This window comes from Malurus melanocephalus, unplaced genomic scaffold (genome assembly GCF_030028575.1).
Source record: "Malurus melanocephalus ecotype Western Australia unplaced genomic scaffold, MMel_1.1 scaffold_86, whole genome shotgun sequence".
Lineage (NCBI taxonomy): Eukaryota > Metazoa > Chordata > Aves > Passeriformes > Maluridae > Malurus > Malurus melanocephalus.
The window spans coordinates 2,281,229-2,303,274 of record NW_026623318.1 but is presented as its reverse complement, the minus strand read 5'-3'; the positions used below and the strand labels follow the sequence as shown (position 1 = coordinate 2,303,274).

General features: G+C 51.3%; 1 protein-coding gene across 2 annotated transcripts in view; it reads left to right on the top strand.

Moving 5' to 3' along the window:
- Positions 1 to 1,085: 1,085 nt before the first annotated feature.
- The window catches only part of MTMR4 (myotubularin related protein 4), a 56,239-nt gene continuing 35,278 nt past the window's right edge, over positions 1,086 to 22,046 (top strand). The window contains exons 1-2 of one of the 2 annotated variants that reach the window (XM_057367951.1): positions 1,086 to 1,157; positions 21,866 to 21,939. In XM_057367951.1, the coding sequence (XP_057223934.1) occupies positions 21,937 to 21,939 (3 nt within the window). In that variant the 5' untranslated portion in view covers positions 1,086 to 1,157; positions 21,866 to 21,936. Of the gene's footprint in view, positions 1,158 to 6,387; positions 6,410 to 21,865; positions 21,940 to 22,046 lie in introns of those variants that run through there. The other variant, XM_057367952.1, reaches the window with a different exon arrangement.

The window sequence follows — 22,046 nt, the reverse complement described above, 5'->3', positions numbered from 1 at the left end:
TAGGCACGGGACAGCTCCACTCACAGCTGATGCCGGGCAGGGATGGTTGTCCTCTGCCGAGAACCAACATCCCTTTATCCATACCCCCAACCCTCCAGACCCGTCTGCGGCTGGGCTTAGCTCATCCTTTCCAAGGGCTGCARRGAGACACMGCCTCGAGCGGCATGGCAGCTGGRAGCACTGGAACAGCTGCCCAGGGAGAGCGTGGAGCCTGGACTCATTCCAAACGCCCCTGGACGCCTTCCTGTCACTTGCACTGGGGTGACCCTGCCTTGGCAGGGGGGTCGGACTGGGTAATCTCCACTGGTCCCTTCCAGTTTCAACTGTTCTGTGATGCAGCCCGCAGGACCCTGGAGTGTAAAACCTGGGCTATGAGACAGCCTGGGATTGGCCTCTAATACACTAGCGGGGCTGTTCCGCGGGGCAGGCTGAGGATGGGAAGGGCAGAAATAGCGTCAAGGGAAACGGGAAACGCAGGGACGAGGCGAGGGGTAGAGCCCATCCAGCCTCGGGAGGGGCACATCGAGGCAGACAGAAGCAGCAGCTGCCCGAGGCTGAGCGGGGCCATAAAGCTTCACGATTTCTTGACCATTCCGGTGGCTCCCGCAGGCCGGGGGTCCTGGCGCTGAGGCAGCGACCTCATTCCATTCTGCCCTGGCCAGGGCACATCCCCGATGGCCGCGGATTGGTCTCCTGGGCGCTGCCTGGACAATGGAGTCCCTGAAGCTCCGACAGCTTTCGGCCAACCCCCGCCCCAGCGCGGCTGAGGAGGGTCCCGGTCACCGGGCAGTCACGTGACGAGACACCCAACCCCGCCCCGTTCCCGCCGCCCGCCCGCYCTTTTCTGAGGGGAAGAGCTGCGCGCCCGCCGATTGGCTGCGGCGGGACGCGCTGTGATTTCTCATTGGTCGTCGAGCGCCGGGCACCGCCCACTCTCATGTCACGGGATAGGCCTGGCGGGAGCGCGGGTGGGCGCGGCCTGGCGGCCGGTGGCACTGGGCGGGGACGCGTTCTCTCTGCTGATTGGTCGCTGGCGCCGGCGTTGCCGGGCGCTGATTGGCCRAGGCGCGCGGGCCGGCGGGGGGGGCCGGACGGGAGCTGCACGCGGCAGAGGCGGGAGCGGCGCGGCCGGAGCCGGGCGGGACCCGCCGGGACAGGTGAGACGGGGCTGCCCCGGGACCTCTATCCCCGCTCCACCCCCGCCGTCCCCGGCACCCAGCGCCGCTCCTCGTGCCGCCACCCGCCGCGGCCCCGCTCCTCCTCTCTGCCGCCCGGTGAGCGCGGCCTCCCCGGGGCCTGTCCGTGAGGGGCGGCACCGCCCGGTGGCAGCAGCACTGAGGCGGCGGCGGGCCGGGCCCGAGCCGGGCTGCACCGGACGGAGGCTCCGTGGTGTCGCAAGCGACTGGAGGCGGAGTCGCGGTCAGAGCGAGGAATGGGTCTCGGGGCTCCCGCCGGGACCGGCCCTGCTCGCTCTGGCCCTGCCGCAGGGCCTGAGCTCTTCCCCGGGCCGAGGCTGCGGGCGCGTCTCGCCTCCCTCTCCCGCCCAGCCGCGCTGGGGCTGTGCAGATCCCTCCTGGAAGCGCCTGGTGGGTGGGMGATTCTTGTGCCACAGCGACCCGGGGTAGCGGCACGGAACTGGTTCTTCTTCGCATCCGGTGGGATTTCCCCGGCTCTCCCCCCGGAGGTCCCACACGGCTGGGTTTGGAGCAGGTGTCTCCCCTCCGTGTTGGGTAGGAGCTGGTTCTGTGCTGATTTGGAAGCGCAGGTGGCTGAAATTTGGTGTGGCGATGGTGCTGTTGCAGGTTTGACATTTTTCTAGAACCCCTCAACTAACTCTGTGTTGTAAACATTGGCTTCCCTGAAGCATCTGATGTGATGCCTTTGGGTTTTCCTGCTGAATTAACTGAAGTGGGATGAACTCAAAATAATCCACTTTAGATTGGGGGTTCCTAGAACATTATTGGGCACATCATGTTAGCTATCTCGTAAGGATACTGACGGTGATTTTGGCAATGACCTGAATGAAACTGGCAGCTAAAAGCTAAGGAACTGCATAAGCAATTCGGAGTGCTGAGTGGAAAATGGGAAATGAGAATCTGATACTGTGGCCTGGTTAGTTTGGCACTGGACTTCGGGAGACCACACATGTTTTACCACAGAAAGCAAACTGCAGGAAGAGTCCATAATRGGAACATAAAAATAAGGGAGGGAGATGTCGAATCTGTCCCAGGAAGCAGGATTTTTTGCCTGGATTAATGAATATGTTGAACACAGAAAGCTGGGCTGGAGGTGGTCTTTGGTACCTCACTGTGAAGGAGGAGGGGAGAGTGCTAACTGAGCTTCCACACTGGTGCAAAAGCTGCTGCACCCAGGTTTGATGCCTTTTGGTGGTTCAAAGCTGGTGGAAAGCTGGGCAGWGTTTGGAGATGTTGTATGAGGTGGGATTAAAGGTGGAAAAAGCTGCCATGTGGTGYTGAGAGAACTCCATCTGCTTGCTCCAGCAAGAATGCGAGTGAAGATCTGGCCAGTCTGTATGTGCTTGCGGAGGTCAGAGATTTGAAGAATTGAGTCTGGCTGGTGAGGGTATGTGTGCACAGAAASCAAAATGTGTGTATTTAACTGATAGAGATACAAGCATGACAACAAACTTCTCTGAGTCAGTGATGACGTTGTATTGGCTACCAACTTTTACATGGAGGTTCCATATTTTTCTGTTTTTTAAATAAAAGCAATTGGCCTGACAGCCCCAGGAGTTTTGGGGTCTGCTCTGCTTGGGAGTCTGTGAGGTGGCTGTGATGTCTTTCATGGCGCTTTGTCTAGGAAGATGGACATCTAAGTAAACAGGGAAATAAATGTAAGTTTCACTTACAAATTTCCAGGAGCATCTGGATTCCCCTTTCCTTGCTGCATTCTCAGGAATCTGTTTATCTGTCTGTGATAGTTACTTAATTTTTCTAAGAGAGCTTGGACTGGGATGTTTCCTCAGAGATGTCATTGCTGTGGATTTTGTGGCRGGATCCTTCCAGTCTCTGCAGAAGTSTCACTTACCTGTCAGATTTGGCTGTAGCAAGCTAAAAGGGAGAAAAACAAACCCAAAACCCAAATCAAGGGAAGCTTTTGGGGCAGATCTTGCCACAGAGGCTTTGGAGAATGCTGCTGTGCCAGCTTTTATTGTGATCTCAATCTGCCAAATATGCACTGGCCTGCTTTTGTTTTTGTTTACATTTGAGCTTCTCAAAGTCTCCCTTGTCCTGGCACTGGGGGAACGCAAGGATGATGTGAGCAGCCTTTCCTCAGCCTGGGGCCTKTGTCTTGCTGAGCTCTGCTCACCTGGAGACAGGTGCCAGGCCTGGATGGCTCTCATCTGCCATGTTTGTGAGGATTGCTCTGCAAATTGGGCCTTCTCATCCAGGAAACATGGTTTTAGTCTGAGCTGTTTGAGACAGAGYTATTTCCATTCCTCTTCTCTATCCTGAGTTTGTTTCAGAGGCTGCTGTCAGTGGAGGGAGAGGGTTGTTCTCAGTAATGCTTTGGAAAGTGAGGAAAAAGGAGSGTAGAGAGAACTGAGATTATTTCAGGGTATGTGTAGTTGCTCCGAGTGTGTGCAGTGGTGTTGGAAGTGACGGAGCATTGTTTCACAGGAAAATCCACTAGTGTCATCTAACCTAGGTTATTTTTATCAGGGAGAAATGTGAACAGAAAAAAAAAAAAATCAGTGCTGTGTACTTGCACATCACACTCTTCCCAGGACAGGCATGCTCCCCCAAGGAATTAATAACTATCAAACAATTTCGAAAACTCATACCTTTCTCTTCGCCTTTCCAAGGCATCTCCAGCTCGCCAGTTTTCCATGTGTTTTTGGATTTCAAGCAGGCGCTTACCGTGAGACTTTGTCATTTTTTGCAGAACTAGATCAGGGCCCTTTTTAGATAATGATGAATGGAGACGAGAGCTGTCTAAAAAATTACTTTGCTCTTAGCAAATTAGCGTAACAGATTAATCCCTGCTCATAATCCCTGGCCTATTCTCCAGGAGGATGCTGGCGCTGTGGTGGAGCAGGGAGGAATTTTGTCTGGTCACTTGGACCGCGCTCCTGGACGATGTAATCTCTTCCCTTCTGTTCCTCCCCAGCACTCCTGCCGTTCCAGGCACTCCCAACAGCCCCAAAGGATAGGATTTCCCTCCAGAGGGATCAGATGATTAGCTTATAAATAGCAAATGCTTGCTCAGGCCTACTTTCCGGCGTGGTGTGATTCCTGTCCTGCTCACAGCAACAAGTACAAGTGCATCTGCACCTTGTGGCCCCGAGCCAAATCCAAGGATAAGGGGATGCCTTCCCTTGGAGATAGTGAATTTCTGCATGGAAGGAAATTGCCCTGGAAACTGCACCTGCAAAGTGCTTCGGCTTTGCAGTCAGAGCCTCAGAAGTGGGGATTGACTGGGAGGCTCCAGCAGCAGTGCACTGTGCTGCTGGATGTGCCGGTGTGGCACAGGGAAACCAGCTCTTTTCCCTGGGAATGTGAACTGAAATGAAATGGAAACATGTTCAGTGGTTGAATCGTGTTTGAAATGAGCCTGTTTACCTGCAAGGAAGCCTGCGCTGGTAGTAGGGAGCCCTTGTCTCAAAGCCTGAACTCTTRGAGTCATCTTTGAGTTGCACATATTCTCCCTTACCTATTTCCTTCCAACTTCCCTTCCTTTCTCTCTGGTTTGGTCACTCTTGGGCTGCTGAGAGAGGCTGACTCATGGGGAGGTTTAGGGTCTGTCGGGACTCCTTCTGACAAAACTTCCCAACAGCTCTCCCAAGGGAGCTTTGTTTTTGTTTGGCCTTCCTCGTGCTGAGGTTTGATGTGGAGCCTCTGGTTGCTCTTATGTACCTGGGTTTGCCTCGAAGCTGGAGGAACCCCTTTCCCAGTGGGGTGGGAATCGAATTGTGAGGCTGGTTTTCATGAGATTTGTTTTGTTGCATCATCATGCAGTGATCTGTGTGTGGTGTGTCAGGGAGCAACGTATGCCTTTCCAGATAGAAGTGACTTTAGCGGGACAGACCATTAACAGAACTAAACTGACAGTTCCCACTCTTAACAGCAATAAGACCTTTGCTGTTTCTTATTACTTTGTGTTGCTCATTCTCAGTTCAGAGATGCCCTCAAATTTCKTCTTCAAGAGAAAAAAGCCTGCCCAGGGCCTATCCCAAGAGAGGAGAATTATGTGTCAGTATATTCTGTTTCAACATGTATTGAGTTTCTGGCCTCAGAGGTTTCCTTTTATGTTGTTAGCGTTTGTAGACACTTTATTCCCTTTAGTCTCTGATGGAGAGCATACCTGATCTGCCTTTCCTCATGGATCCTATTGCTTAACTTCTAGGTGGAGTATTTGCTCAGCAGCCTATGTGAGCAGCTGATCTCAGGCACTGCACACCCAGGAAGGTCAGCTAGCCTGGCCAGCGTGAGGGAGTTTTGCTTTTTCCAACACATATTTTCCTGGGGGACGGAAACACTGTGCTGTATCTTGCAAGGGTGTGGGTCTGATCCCACCACAGAGATGGGTGCAGCATTCACAGGAARGATGGCAGTGAGGAGTGAAGTTTTCCTCAGCCTTGGGAATGAGGTTTTCTAGAAATAAGATAGGTGGGAATATTCTGATAGCTAAATAGAGGCGACATATTGGATACCTGTGCCGGAGATGGAGCAAGAGCCAAATCTGGTGACTTTTGTTGAGGTTGCTGACTGCTGTCAGCTCCTCCCCACTTTGGAGAAGCCAGTGCTGGGAGCAGGGACAGAGGTAGACATGGCACAACTTATTTGCTTGGGGGCAAAGTCTTGTAGCTGAACTTAAACCCAGAATTGCTCCAGGTATTCCCTGGAGCTCAGATTTCTGCCATTTCATGCAGCACTGGTTGGGAAGTGGAGTCCTTGTTCCTTTTCCAACCTGACCAGWTCTTCACTGCAAAATGAAATTGTGGAATTGTTCTCTCAGTCAGAATGTGCTTGAACATGGCACTGCCTGTGAGTGACTGATTTATGGYAAGGACCCTCAGAGCATTTCTCCTCTACAGTAATTTCAATTGCTTAGGCTCTGCCAGCCTTTCCCTGATGGTCCCTGCTGAAGCTGAGGACTGCTCTGAGCAAGCAAGGGCTGCAGTTTGCATTGTTCCTTCTGGAAGCTTCAGAGGGTTTTGTTGTTTTGTTTTATTCTAGAAACTGACTGAGGTAGCCAGCTTCCCCCGAGTGGATGAGTGCCTTGTGGCAATGCTGCATGAATCTATTTAGTTGTTGTTTCAACTGTGCTGCCTGGATTCACAATAAATTTTTTTTTTCAAATCTTTCAAAGGACTTGGCGGAAGTGTCTTTATTGCGGGAGCATGACTGGCACGTAGCGTTCAGGGCCACCAGTGCGACAGAGCCAGGTGGGATCTGTTTCACCGTTTTAATGGGAACGAGAGCAGCCTGTTTAGTATCTCGTTTATGAGGCACCTACACCCAGTTTGGAGAATGTCTCACCGAAGGTACCCTGGGAGAGAGCGTGGCTGGCTGCCAGCCCAGAGCCTGGGTCACGCCTGTGCTTCCTGCAGCTCAGTTTGGCTGCCAGCACCACCTGGCAGCTTCATCACCCAGCGGGCTCCTTGTGACCCGGGATGCTCAGGAGGAGCCTTAGGAAGGTGTGAGGAGTTGTTGCTTCTCACCCCAGTCAGCATCATTTGGGCTTGTACTCACTTGTGCTTTGCATTCAGATTGCACCCCCTTCCTGCCCCCCCCAGGTCAGGGCTGCATCTGCCCCTGTGCCAGAGGCACTTCTGCCTTTCTTTCCAAATGGCAGACTGAACTTCCCAAAGGCTAAAATGTTCTGTTCTTGCTGAAAACTTTGGAGCAAGCCCATGGCATCTGGGCACAGGCCAAAAMGCCTGTGCTGCCCTAGAGGTCAGACTTGGGGCAGTGGAAATGAGTCTCTTCAGGCACGAGGCCGAGGGAGGCTGAAGTTGAATGTGGGACAGAGCAGCCTGTGTGTGCCAGGACAGAGGCTGTGTTTGGATGGGGAAGAACAGCTGTGAGGTATTTGGGGGTTTGGTGGGAACAAACACAGCAAAGTGGGAGTTGGTGAGCTCCTCTGGAAACACCAGAGATTTTTTTCAAGCTGCTTTACGTACTACTGAGGATGCTGTGTCTGCTGTACATTCCCAGTGACCTGGGGTGTTAAATTTTCTTCTGGCTGTACTGAAGTACMGTTCATTGTTTGTGTCCTCTTGTCAACTTTCCTGTGCCCTTGGCTAGGTCTGGACCCKTGTCAGCGACACCATTCCCTCTCCAGTGCTCCTCCAGGGCGACTCCAGGCTTTGTCACAGCCAGAGACTTTTATGTCCTCTCTGTGTGAGATTTRTTTTCTTTGATGCTATAGTTCAGCGCTGCTTTGTTTTTTAAAAGCTCTGGCCCTTCTGATTTGGGAAACTGCTGCTGGCTTCTGGTGTGATGAGTGTCCCTGTCTGCTATGCTCCGGGGTAGCCATTTCCCTTCAATCCCKATGGACAGTGGGATGGCTGGGAGCCCTGCGGAGGGATTAACTCTGGCTCGTCTTTCTGGGGTATCAGTGTTTCCTGCTATGTATTTGGATCCTTTGTGCTCCTAAACAATGTGCCTGGTTCTTCTCAGTCCTCTGYAAATGTCTGTCTCACCTGCACAGGGCTCTTCATCACCTGCCTGCCATGGAGGGGAGATCTGCTGCTCCTGCAGAGTGTCAGTGTTTAATATTTCTCAGTCAGGAGCTCCTGACTTGTGGTTTTCATATCCACCCCCTGTGTCTACACACCTCCTCTGACAAACAGGTGATACCCAGAGGCCATGGATGTGTGTGCAAATCCAGCCAGTGGATGTGAATACAGCAAGACAGAGTCTGGGCAATGAGAATTCTCATCTTGCTTGCAGCAAGGAAACATTTYGTCTAGACTTGGTTTCCACAAAGGGCCAGGGGCTCTGCCTGCTGCCCCTTTCCCTTCTGCAGAAAGAGGGAATAACACCATGTCCAGAGAGAGGGACAAGAGCTGAGRTCAGCAGTGGCTCTTCTCAAAGAAGTTGTAGCCTAGCTGAGCTAATTGATAACCACCTGATTGGGAATTTTGGAACTGGTGCCAGCTGTAACMTTGCTACCCTTGGTTGATGCTACAGCTCACAGGGTACAGTGCCTTTATAAAGTTATTTTGTTACTACATTGAGGGATTTTTATCATTCCCAGAATAACCATATCCTTCCTGTTCTCGCTCTAGGTCCCACACTGCTGCCCTGTTCAGGGCCTTGCTGCCTCTTAACTCAGGCAGGTGAAATTGCCTCTGAATGTCTGTTATTGCTGTGCCCTGAGCTTTCATGTTTGGATATAGCTGCCTATGGGAAGAGAAAGTCCCTTGATTTCCAAGGAGAACTGCTCACTTGTGCTGTGAAGTCCCTGTTTTCAGGGGGTTTTGAATCTGTGGTGCATCATTGTTACTCCTAAAGGGCACCTAATGGTGAAAATAGAGGATCTGTTCTTTAGAAGTGCTGTAGTGAGGGAAGGGGCCATGATGGGAGATTCCCAGGCCCCGGAGGTGGGTGCAGAAATCCCCGAGGGGACCCAAGAGCAAGTCCCAGACRTTCCCTGCAGCTTTGCTGGATTGCACCATCCCAACGGCTCCTGCTCGCAGGTGAAACCATCCCTTCAGCAAAGCTGTTGCTGCAGCGGCTTTGCTTTGTGACAGCTCCACTTCTGCTGCTCCTGGCACTTGGGATCCTTGGAGTGGGCATCCACTGTGCCTGGTGAGAACACCGGGGTGGGGGGAGTCTGGGGGCAGTGTCTTTCAGAGGAGTGACCTGGGCACAGTTCATCTTTGAATGCCACCATTCCACAGGGATATTGGCTSGTCTGTGTGATGTGGTGATTCTGGGGATTATCGCCCTGGAAGAGCAGATGCTTTGTTTGCATCCCACAGCTTGTTGGGAGCATGAAGGACCTTGTTGGAGAGGAGCTGTGCTGCTTGCTGAAGGTGAGGGATGAGTCTTGGTGCAGGAAGGGGTAATTAGTGGAGCTGCCTCAGGCTGAKATTTGATGGAYGTAGGGAGGAGCAGGGCCTGCAGGGAAACCTCTGCAGGACTTTGAGACAATACGTGATCAGAAGCACTGAATGAATGGSCCTGCTTTGGCCTGAAGAATTGGTCACGTCCTTTGTGGTGCCTGTGGCTGACTCACGCCACTGCCTGTTCCTCGGAGAGCTGTAGCTCCCAGCATCCAAGGTACTGTGCTCGTTATAGGGCAGCCTGGAGACATATTGCAGGCAGCTGCCCGAGGGAATGCCACATTACCGGCAGGCAGCCAGCACAGGCTGCATTCAGATCTATGGGCCATGGATGCYAGGGCTGGGATGTGCCAGCGAGACAAATCATACCCCTCCCTGCTGTCCTTTGCACTTCCTCGGGCTGGCACAAGGTCATGTCTTCCTTAGCCCATTCTTTGCTCTTTCTCTTTCTGGAATTGGAAAGTTAATCTGTCGGCACTCACCAGGGAGTGCCACCTCTCCCAGTATGCCAGTGAACAGATGGATCCCTCTCTCCTGCCTCATGTCTCCATTTCCAAAGGAAAGTGGGTAGCCAAGCACCTTTGGATGCTGGATAAGACATTCCTAGACAGAGCCTGTTTTGTTCAGCAAGGAGAGCAAATTGAGATTATTTTTTAATGTGAAATTCTTGAATGCAGAGGTTCTGTGCAGATCTGGCTCATTAGGAAGCTCTGCAGAGCTTTTGTTGCCATTGCTAAATGAGKCAAAAGAGGAAGTAAAAGTGGTTCTGAGCTGTAAAGTGAATTCATAGTTTTGTTTTATAATAAACCACAGACTTAGTGAGAAGTGAATCCCCAACCTCCCCTTCTCTTTGTTCCACTCCATCTTCCTTCTTCAATGGGTGTTTTTGCTAGAGGAATTCCCAGAAGTATGAGAGGAACTGTTCTTCCTGTGAGCTTGTCTTTTATTGAAATACAAGAGGAAGTTCCTTAGACTTCTGTGAAAAGGTTCAATAGGTCTCGTGGCAGAGGAAGTCACATTTTCAGCATGTTTTACTAATGATGAAGCACTCAAAACTGAAGCTGGAATGAGCAGCCAGCTTCTCTGTTGGAATTCCCTGGGGAGCAGCAGCCTGGCGGGTGGGATCCCACTGCCCTTGTGCTGTGCTGCCGCTTCCTCCCACCCCTCAAAATCCCACAGCAGAGGGTCGACACTGGAGCGATAGAAGCTGGGACGTGGGATGTCTCACTGAGTGCTGCAACTCCAGGTTTCCATTGTGCCTGTTCTCTAGAGCTGTGGGGCAAGAACCCAGGGTGCTGGCCTGTGTGGTAGAGTGTAGGCTGGAGTAAACCTGGATTCAGCTGGAATGGCTGATAGAGCTACCTCTGGTTTAAATGACTGTGGGGTTCCATCGGTGAAAGTCAGTGATGCACTGTTGGAAGAAAGGGAAATGCCTCGTGTTTGGGCAAAGATGATAAAAATCCCATTGCTTCCTGAGGTTTGTCTTTGTGTTAGATAGAGTAAGTGATGCATTGCAGTCTTGTCCTAAACCTTTTAGAGACAGGAATTTGATTCTTAATGAGTTTTATTACAGTCAGTTATTAAGGGGAAGAAATCCCAGGCTCTGTTCCCTGTGTGAACTGCAGCAGATGAGAATAAATCCTCCGGCTCCTCCCGGTACCGAGCTCGGCATGTGGCCGCCTTCATCCCCCATCCTGCTGGAAGCTGCCAGCAGGGMAGGGACAGTGTGTGTGAATTTGAGCAGCTCTTGCTGCTAGATAAGCTGGGGACTTGCTATATATATCAAATTGCCTTCTCTTCCCTTGTATCGATTGGCTGGGGATTTCCCTTTCTAAGAGTGCCTTTGGAGCGGCCGCCATGGCCAGCGCTGTTTTTAGAAGCAGCTAAGCTCGTGCTGGAGAGCAGGGATGGGAGCACTTAAGCTCAGCTGAACTTGCTGACCTGCCCACATCCTTTGAGGTGAGGTTATTAATGAAAGCAGGTCAGTGTGCAAGGCAGTCCCTTCATGGGATTTTCCATTGCTGAAGTACAAACCATTTTTGAAGGTTCCAGATAACTGGAAATTAAAGACCAAAGGCTCTGATTTAACSTTCCTAAATTTTGGGGGCTTGGGGTAGGAAAGGAGAATTGTTAAATACCAGGTGAGGTATTGCTTGGTTTTGGGAGGGATACCACCTCCAGAAAAGCCTCATGAAGGGCAAGTTTCCGAGTTCATTGCCTGGTTGTGAAGAGCAGCAGTGGCAACACAAAGCCCTGAGAGGGCTCCTTGGGAAAGAGGATGCCCAGGCTGTTGACGTAACAAACCATCAGGAGACAGTGCCTGCAGACCCAGGGTTTCCATGGGAGCCAGCAGCTCTGGTCATGCTCCAGGTTGGRCATGCAATCGAAAGTGAGCTCTTAACCTGTTAATACAGCTCTCGAGGGTTTTTATTTCCTCTTGTCTTCTGCAGTTTGATAGTGAAACAAGCCCTGAGCAGATGTTCGTCACACTGTTTTAGGGGTTCTTCCTGTGAAAGGGGGAGGGGAACTTAATGTGATGATGGCACAATTATTGCAAGTTTTGGAAAGGAAGTGGCTTCCCCCCAGGAGTGGGGAGGAGCATTCAGTAGAGCTGTGTGTTCCCAGCCAAGGGTCAGTGCTGCAGGGCCTGGCATGGGATCCTCCTCGTCACTTGTGAGAAGGTTGCTGGGGAAACTGGGCTTGGTTTGGTGAGTCAAGAGAATAAATCCTGATGCTTCCTTTGCCTCTCAAACCTGCCGGCAGTTTCGGTCATAGCTTTTTCACATACGTGTTTATGTTCATTTTATTCCCATGGAAGAAAACTACCCTTGAAGAAAACAGGCTCTCCTAGAAATTTTGTCCGTAGTGTATGGTGGCCATTGGGCTCTGGCCTGGGGCAGCAGCATGTTCCAGAGCTGAGGTACCACAGCTGGAGCTGGAAGTGTGGCTGTCACAGGGCTATGAACCCTGTGAACCCTAGTAGTGTTACAGGGCATGTGATCACCTGAAATAACAGCAATACTTTTTGCTTTGAGAYGCTGTTTCTATTTTTTGTCCCAGGCAAGATTCCAGATCCTTGCAGGCAGGTACCAATTTGGATGACAAAGGTGTCCTGCCTGCCCTTTGCAAAGGGTTGTAGTTCCCCTGTCCATCCTGTCCTCTGGCTGCAGGAACATGCCTCAGAAACCTTAGGACTCCTCAAGTAATAYCACATGGGTATGTTTATGTACCTGTATTAAAGAATAATAGTTATGTTTGTAATAACAACGGGGCTGGAGTTGTGATGATGCTATTTGGTTGAAATTATTTTAAAATATCCACATGCTGAGTGCCAGGGTATTGGAGCTGGGTGCTCCGGTGAGCCCTGAGCRTGGCTGGGAAAAGCTCTGGTGGGGTGGAGAGGGGAAGTGGCACACTTCAGGACATGATCTTTGGATTTCAGAGCCTTCTGGTGCATTTGGGTCACATATCTCAGGTTTTTTTTCTGCAGTCACAAAGACTGCCTTTCAGAAAATTGGCTGTCAGAGACTCCCCAAGTTGATAGGAGTTAAAGGTGAATTTTTCTGGCCCATAAGAGAGCTGAGTGTTTGCATAGAGACCAGTTTAGACAGCTTTTTTCCAGCCTAGAGACTTGGGATGTGACCTCAGTAATGCAGGCGCCGTTTCCTTGAAGCTGTTGCTGTTTCCTTCCTGAGATTGAGTTGAAGTTAGTGCATGGTGTGGAGAAAGGCACCGGGGCTGTTGGAGCTGCAGGAGCTCGACATCCACACATCCCTTCCTCCGGAGCTGCAGGACCCCCAGGAGCAGGCAGGAGCCTGGATTGCAGCTGGGATGGGTCCATCTGCACTGCGTTGGGTAGGCACCAGGCAATTGTTTGTACTTGAATAAAGGCTTAATTGTGGCTTGAAATGTCCCAACTGCTTTTTTAAAGAAAAGCAAACAAAGCTGGAGAACAACGAGCTGGAGTAACAGGGGACTTTGGAAATGTTTGCCAAAGCTGTGCTTCCTGTCTCTGTCAGTCCGATGGTTACAGAGTTCAGCTTGGAGCCTTGGCTTTGAATTACTTSTCTGCCAGCTCAGGATGAAAGGCCTGGAGGGTGGGGATGGCACGGGGCTCTCTCAGTCCCTGGTTCCTCCATGTGCCCTCATGGAAATGAACGAGGGGTCTGTCCCTCTCTGTTCCTCTGTGCGGCTGCCTCGGGCTGGCGGCGGTGGGGAATGAATCACGGCGGTGATGGCAGCGCCTCCGCCTGGCCCTGCTCCTGGCAGCTCCTGGCAGCTCCTTCCGAAGATGAAGGAGGAGGCAGAGGCTGACCTGGCAGGGGGCCGTCCCCGGTGTGCTGCTGCCACCTGGTGCCACCGGCTGCCCCAGCCCTGGTGCTGCAGCACCGGCAGAGCCACAGCCTTGGGAGGAAAAGGGAGATGAGCTGAGAAACTCCTCTTCACCGTCACTGCGTTCCCCTTGAAACTCTGACTTCACTGTCATTAATGTAAAGAGCAGAGTCAGCTGGCAGGCAGACTGCTGAAATTAATTACGCTTAAAATCGTTGCAGAGATGGATAGCAGTGCTTGTTAGGGKTCTGCCAAAGCACTGGGCTCTGTTCTCTTCCCTCATTATCCTATACACCTTGATGGCATCTGGGTGACATTGCTGGATCCTCAAGCTGGGGTCTGTGAGAATCTGCCTGTGCACCCCTATCTCACAGAATCACAGAATGCCTGGGTTGAAAGGGACCTTAAATATCATTTTGTTCCCTCTTGCACATGGTATAAACCATTTTCTGTCTCCTCTGTATATCTATCCATTTCTTCTGGCTCCAGGCTGAGTGAGATGCAGCAGAGGAAAGGATGGGGCAGATAAAATGCTGCTGGGGATGTGGTCCTGTGGCTTGGATCCACCACAAGGATCTCCCCCTCCCCTATTTCTTCAGTCTTCTGCAAAACAAGTTGACATTAGGCTGCTCTGACAGTGTCCCCAGGCTAAGCTGTCCCTGAGCCTGACACAAAAGGTGGCAGGTCTTGGCTCTAGGTGCATCCCCGGCCCAGCCTATCAAGTTCAACATTTTTTGAATTTTGGTAGTATTTTCCTCCCCCAAGCTCTAGTCTTGTTTGCCTGTTTCCTCCTACAGCTCTCTCCACACCATCTTCTACATTCCTGCATCCTTCTTTCCACAGCTTCCACTGTTTCTTCCACTCTCAGCAGTCCTCACTCTACTCTTCAGCAGTTCAAACCCCAAAACTGCCTGTACCCCAGCGCTGCTCCTGTCCCGGGGTCCTCTCCCTGGCTCAGCTCAATGACCCCTGATCCCTCCAGCATCTCTGCCCGAGGGTCTGCATTGCTCTTCCCAAGCTCGGTGATCTCCAGCCCATCTCTCCTTTTGCAGATTTCCTTTTCCAAAACTTTTCCTTTTCTTTCTCCCTTTTGGCAGTGGTAGCTCCGTGGTACCTCTGGGGTCCAAGTCTGCCCACAGCCACGTGGGCTCAGGGCTTGTGACAGAGCTACTCTGGGCTTTGCTAAACCAGAGCTTTGCTTTTATTGGGCATTAAGTCTGTGGCTGCTCCAGGCACACCTTTGACTTCTCCAGCTTTCTTTCCCCCTTCCTTTTCACTGCAGAGGACCTTGTTTCTTTAGAGGGAAAGACAAAACACCTTGTCGGCAACCCTCCTGCCTCTCTGCATTCCTCCTGGCACTCTGCTCCTTTACCTGCACTAGCCACAAGTTTTCCCCTGGTTTGTGATCTCATCTCTCCCCCTGTGCTGTGTGTTCCTCCCTGTTGCTCTTTTCCTCTTCACCTTTGCTCAGTGTCTCATCTGCCTCTGAATCCTTCCTCATGCTGTGTAGTTTCTCCCTTATTAAAAGCACCTCTGTTCCCACTCACCTCCTGTGCCTAATTTTTTTCCCTTGTTTTCATGGTAAGTCCCTTGGACGCAGCCCATTCAGAGTGAAGTCCCTCATCTCCTCAGCCTGGAACTGCTGCTGCAAAAACCTCAAGCTTGGCTAAATTTCTGTATTAATCTCCCGCCTTCACCATTTGAGTGGTTTGACTCCATGGCAGTTGTACTCCTGAAATCCTGAACTCGCTCTGCCCGTTCTCTCGCTTGCTCTGCCGCTCCCTCTGCACTTCCTTGGGGATTTGCTGTCCCAGCAGGGCTCTGGTTTCTGTCCTGCTCTGTGTAACCTCATCCTCACACACATCCCCTGCCCTCCTTTGCAGCTGGCACAGGCATATTCTGTCCCTGTTCCCCTATGCCTGGCTGTCAGTCACAGGCCTGGATGATCTGTCCCTGTGTTCCCTGTGTCCCTCTGTGGCAGAGCCCRATCCTGGCTTCCCACATCCTCCCTGCACAGCTCTATGTGCTTGTCCTGGGATTGAACACGAGGACCAGCCTGGCACTGGCCACATCTGGGKGTGGTTTTGAGGGCTTTTCTCCCGTGCTGTGCAGTCAGGAGCATTCCTGGCTATGGCAGCTTTCCCTGGACTCTGCAGTTCTGCAGAGAGCTGATTCGTGTGTCCTGGTTTGAGCTCTTGGGAACAATCCCACCTTTGAAACCTAGATGTTCTCACTTGGAATGCAAGTGGAGCCTCATCAGCCATCAAAGAGGTCATGATTGCTTTTAAATACTAAGAAAAATACTTTCAGCGTATTTTAATCATGACATCCTCCCAGTGGCTGTGGGTGAGTCGGGGTGGGATGTGGTGCTGTGCCATGGGCTGGGGGAGGTGATGGCCATGTCCTGCTCCTGTGTTGGTCTGAGTCCGTCCCCTGGAACTCAGGATGGACCATGCAGTGCCATGGCAAGTGCCCCCTCCTCTKGGGTATTTCCTCTTGCCCTCCCCACATCTCCCAGGCAGGATAACTTTGAACATGAGACTCAGTCTGTGATCCTGAGCCTCTGATCTTGGGAAAAGCAGCTGGAGTCTGCAGTGTGCCGAGGGAACCATGGGCAGCTCTACCTATCCAGAGCCTGTGGGGGGGACACATGTATTCAGACATGGACTAAAAACAACTATTTAATGGAGTTTTAAATATTCCAAGCAACAAAAAGGACAASTTTTTCCATAAGCTTGATGGAATTTACTCCATTCTGAAACTTCATCCACCAGTAATTGGATTGAGATCTGTCCTTGTCAGCAGGACTGATTAAACTTTGCATAAGTAGTGCAGCATATTGAAGAATTATTTTTCAATATTATCTTAGGGTTTTTAAGCTGCATAGGTGAGCTGGTACATGGGATGGACCCTCTCCAAGTGTGCTGGCTGAGCTCTGGCAGTTGTAGCCATGGTCCCAGCAGTATTGGGGACAGAAACGCCATCAATCTGTCCTCTCTGCCATCACTGCTATTAGACATTTTTGCAGCAGACTTTTTGCCTGTTTCTGTTGAGCAGCTTCTGTGGAGGAGTCTGTGAGATCCTCTAAGCTGCCCTTCCAGCAGCTCTCCATCCATGGGTAATTCTGCATCCTGGAATTCAGCCCTTGTCCCTGGTCAGAACCATAAATTATGATCCCTTCATGCTGCAGAGCAATCTGAATACTTTGGCAACTTGTCACCATCATCTGGTATTACTGTGACATTCCTGGGCTCYGGTAGCTTGATCTTTTCTTTTTAATAGTTACTCAGCAGTAAAAGAGTTTTGTTGTTGAAGAGCAGCTGGTCGTGGYCTTCATTAGAAACAGCCCTCGGAGCTGTAATTTTGTTTAAAATAACAAAGACCGGCCCATACAATCTGCTTTGCATGTTAACTGTGGGGTCTGACAATTATATTTTTAGCCTCTAATTAGTTGGGAGGCTTGAGATGACTGTTTCTGTTTCATTTGGGATCACAATAAGGCTAATAGGTTTCCTGTTTCTTCCTTCTAACATCTCCTGTTTAACATTGGACTTGTTCGTCCCCTTTAAGCACCAGGACCAACTCTACCATTTTAGCTGAAATTAAAGCAAAAATCTCTGCCTGGGGCAGACGCTGAGCATAGAGAGCTCCACTCCAACTGCAAACAATTGCTGGAGTTTTATGAGCAATTAAAATTGAGTCTCCTAGCGGGGAGTGAGGAGCTGCCAGGGGCCACCCACCTCGCCTGGGGCACCCACGACACCCCTGCAGCCAGAAAGCCTTAGCCAGCTCTTGCTCCCTTTCCCAGCTTTCCAAAGCTCCATGAGTGTATGTGCCCCGGTGGGCATCCTCCCTCCCTGCCTCCCCCAGGATCCCTGCTCCGTTGTGTGCTGGCAGGTGATGGCAGGGAGCGGGTGCTGTTCCTCATTATTCCATGTTCCCTGCACCCAGCTCACCATTCCTTATTATTTTGTGTTCCCTATGCCCAGTTCACAATCATTAATCCCACKGTGCTTCTCTCAGAGGTTCCTGTAAATCCACAGCACTGTGCTTTCTTGGCATCTCYGTGACACCTGGGGAGGCAGAGGGAAGGAAGCGATTCTGCTGGGTTTTGACAGCCCAGCTCTTTGTGTGGAGGGCCCGGAGTTCCAGCGCACGTACTGTCCCTGTCACACCCTGGCTTGGATTGCAGCTGAGAGGGGACCTGGCTGTTGCAGYCCAGGGCTGCAGTTTGGAAAAGGAATATTCCTTTCCTCTGTGTGTGACAGTCTRGCCAGGGCCAAGCTGAGCATCCTGGAGGATGCAGGCAGAGCTTGGGCCTGGTGAGGTTCTTCCAGCAGCCTCTTCCACCATCTGCAGGGAGCAGGCACAGAGGTTTCCAGACTCTGGAGTCCCTGCCTCTGTTTCTCACCAGGAGGGGCAAAGATCCCTGGAGGCAGTAATRTGGTGGCATAAGGAAGTGTGGTGTGAGTCACATGAGCAGGAGGCTACAGGAGAGCAAGGCAAGGGTTTTACAAGTGTTCTCGATTCTGACACAGCTTTATTATCTGAGGGTTTGGCTCCCAGACTGAGAGATTCAGGGGAGGTTACAAGCTATAAAAATGCTCAAGAGAAGTGAGTTATTTTCTCTACTTGCCCCAGCCCAGGTGTGTCAGGTGAATCACCTCACCAGCAGCACCAGCACCATCCTGTGCCTCCCTCCAGYGAGAGATGGGGAGGGCAGGCGGCTGCTGGCCCCACACTCTACCTGTGACTGCACAGCAGCAGAACAGCCTGAGGCTCTGGGCTTTGGGGTGACTTGGGGGTGAAAGAGCTTCACATGAACTGTCAGTGTGCACTGGCATGCAGAAACCAGTGACAGGACAAGGGGGAATGGATTCAGACCGAGACAGAAAATTTAGATATATTGGGAAGAAATTCTTCTTTTTGAGGGTGGTGGGGCCCTGGCACAGGGTGCCCAGAGAAGCTATGGCTGCCCTATCCCTGGAAGTGTCCAAGGCCAGGTTGGACAAGGTTGGAGCAACCTGGTCCAAGTCCCTTCCAACCCAAAGCATTTTGTGATTCATTGATTTGTGTGTGAAAGACCATTGTTCTCTTTTATCTTCTTTGCAGTTCCATTCTTTTTGTCTTGGCTTTCTSTGTCCCTGATGTCCTCTTCATTTAATTCTGTAGTATCAGCCTCCACCCTGGCATAGCAGGTGGCCAACCCCAGCTCATCCCCTGCAACAAAGATTTTAAGGGGAGCTTCTGACCTGGATTTTGGGGTAATTCAGCTTCTTGCATGGGAAGCAGCTCCTTGAGCAGCTGCCACATCTGACTTCCACAGGAGTGGTGGTGGGTCCAGCCCAGACAGGTGTGGACAGCAGCACTGGGTGCAGTGGGCAGCTGCTGCCTCCTTTCCAAGGGAAGGGGACTCGGTGGCTGGAAGCCACAGGGGCAGAGCCAGCAGCMAGTGGGACACAGCAGCCTTTGAAAGGAGGAGGGCAATGGCCAGCCCTGAAACAGGGGGATGCATTTGGGATGCCAGCACAGGAGCACGTGGAACTGCACAAGCGCTTGAGTGCGACTGCCTGGTGGCCTGGGCCAGATGTCATTTTTGTAGGGTTGGAGGTCCTCAGAGGTACAAGCAGCACTTGGGTTTTTGTGGTATCTTATGGCTTTTTGTCACCCCATTAATCCTCAGGAGTCCCTTCAGCTTTGCCATTGCTCCTACAGGAGGAGGAAGCCCCTGGGGAGGCAGGAGCAGCAGCATTCCTGCAGGCTGAGCTCATGGGGCTGGGGAGTCCCACTGCCATGGACTGCCTTCCTCTTGGGCAGCTGGCTTTCCAGAGGAGCTGGGGGATGGGAGTGGGGAGGAACCTCCTCACTCACGATGCAGCCACAGTTTCAGTTTCTGGTCACCACTGACTTCTACAAGGAAGGAACTGAGAAGCTTGGGTGGCCATTAGCAGTGATTGGATAAATTAGTACAAAGCACACTACAGGAACAGTACTCCTGTTGTTCAGTGTTGTCAATAATTCAAATATCTTCAGATTCAGTGAAAAAAGCATATCTATAATTTTTCTTCCCTTGCTATTTGTGCTTCTCACRTACCTTGTAAGTCACTGGTTGGCAGTGACTCTCCTGGTGGTGTGGTGTCTCCTGCTGGAGGCTCTTCCCTCTGTGAAGTCTGATCTGTGAGATCGTTTSCTAAATAGTGGGAAAAATGCTTTCATAGTTCAAAAGAGCCAGATTGATCTGRGTTTGATTGGTGAGAGTGCAGTATTTGGCTTTTTCTTTTTTCATAGGAAATTTGATTCCGGGGGGCGGGCTCAAAGTTTCCTGGAACTTGGTGATCTGCTTTTAAATGTAGGGTAAGGTAATATGACAGAATGCTTAGGGTTGGAAGGGACCTTGAAGCTCATCTTGTTCCAGCAGGGACACCTTCCACTGTCCCAGGCTGCTCCAAGCCCTGMCCAGCTTGGCCTTGGACATTCCCAGAGATCATGGGGCAGCCACAGCTTTTCTGGGAAYCCTGTGCCAGGGCATCCCCACCCTCCYAATATCCCATCCATCCCTGCCCTCTGGCASTGGGAAGYCATTCCCTGTGTCCTGTCCCTCCAGCCCTTGTCCCCAGTCCCTCTCCAGCCCTCCTGGAGCCCCTTTAGGCCCTGGAAGGGGCTCTGAGCTCTCCCTGGAGCCTTCTCCTCTSCAGGTGAGCACCCRCRGCTCTCCCARCCTGGCTTCAGAGTAGAGGGGCTCCAGCCCTTAGAGCATCTCTGTGGCCCCATAAAGATAATAATTAAATATAGAGAAATGTTGTGCCAGTCTGGAGTCCTTTCTGATCTCCTGTGCCTTTCTCCTGTCCTTTCGTGTCAAGTGCATGGCAGGACGTGAGAGATGAACTGAAAGGCTGAGGATAATGATTCCAAGCTGGGCGCAGCAGGAGAAGGGTGGGAGCAGCTGCCTCACGGTGGGAATCACATCTCAATAATGACTCCTCAGTGTTGGCATTCAGCTTGGCTTTCTGATGTGTGGGTGTCAAACCTGACTTAATTCTAAGCTGGGAAGGAAATCCCAGAGCAAAGGAAAGCCTTGGGCAGGTATTCAGAGCTCTTGTGTAGTCGACATAATTCCTGAGTGGAGGAAGGAGGGGGATTCCCAGCTGGGGTGTGTTGTGTGAGATGTTTGTTTAGACAATCTCCAATTACACATTTGTTGACATTTGTATTTCATTTGAGGAAGAGAAAGGTTAAAATTAATGGTGGTAAAACTGAAGATCTTGAACATTCCTGGAGCTCTGACGTGCTACAGGGGACTGGCAGAAATCAGGTTTGGTTGGTGAGCTCTGAGCCATGCTCAAGCTACACCCAAATACTGAAAATCCTTGCTTAAAATACCATTGTATTTAAAAAACATTGGGACAYGTCTGCAAATTTCTGTGCTGCTTCACAGAATCCCAGAATTGTTTGGGTGGGAAGGGACCTTAAAGCTCCTCCAGTACCACCCCCTGCAATGGGCAGGGACACCTCCCACATCCCAGAGTGCTCCAAACTCTGTCCAACCTGGCATTGGACACTTCCAAGGATGGGGMAATGGRGGRGCTGCACAGGCAGGTGAGTGATACCAGGACAGGAGTGCCCAGGGCTCAGCCCATGCTGATCGCAGTGTTTAATTGTGAATAATTTTGTCCCYTGTGTGGGGCTGGAAGAGCAGAGCAGACAGAATGTGGATAGACGAGAGAGATGTTGGTGATTAACTTATCCTGATTTTACCTGATTGATCCAATCTCCTGATTGGAGACACCTGAAAACCTTGAGGGTGGGTCTCTTCCTTCATGGAGCTCTCACGATCATCTGTGGGACCATCGGGTGGTGTTGGAAAAGATCTCCTTGAAGGAGGACTTTGCTCAAGTATTGCTGCTTGGCTTTTCCCTTCCTGCAAATGTCACCTCTCTTGAGCAGGAGCAAAGCTGGCAGAAGGAGTTGCTGGGTTTTCATGGCACTTGGAGTGTTTGCATCTTGCCCCACCTCCCAGGCAGAACCGGATTGGATTTTAGAAGTGTTTTTCTCCCCTGACTACAGTGATTTTCTCCAAGCACTCAAGTTCCCTGTGAAGGATTTTCCCCAGGTCCCTGAACACGGTGATCGYCTGTCTTCCCTCAGCTCCCTCCTGTGCTCCCCCAAAGCATTGGTTTTGTACCTGTGGGGCACAGGCTGCTRTGTGCTGGTGTGACATGCCCTGGGTGCTGTGTTAGTGAGGGACCAACAGTGATCTGGTGTCTCCCTTCCTGTGATGCTGAATGTGATTTCCAGCAGCTCCTGGAAAAGGCACAAAACAGAGTTTGGGAGGGATGGGTACAGACATGGCATTGGCCTCGGGGAGTCTTGTTTTTTCCCCTCTATGTTCACACTGGAGTATCATTCCTGTAAATTAAACTTCTAAACTCAAATCCTTTCTAAAGTAAATTTTTGTAAACTAAACTTTGGCTCTGGGTTGTCTCCTCTTTGCTGCAGGTGASACACGTGGAGGAACAAGAAGACACTGAGCTGTGATTGAACCAGGACAGTTTRGACCGTGTCTGAGGATGGTGAGTCCATGTCTTATTTTGTCTCTCCARGATGGACACCGAGTGGCTGGAGCCTGTCTAGGGAAGGGAACAGAGCTGGGAAGGGTCTGGAGCCCCAGGAGCGGCTG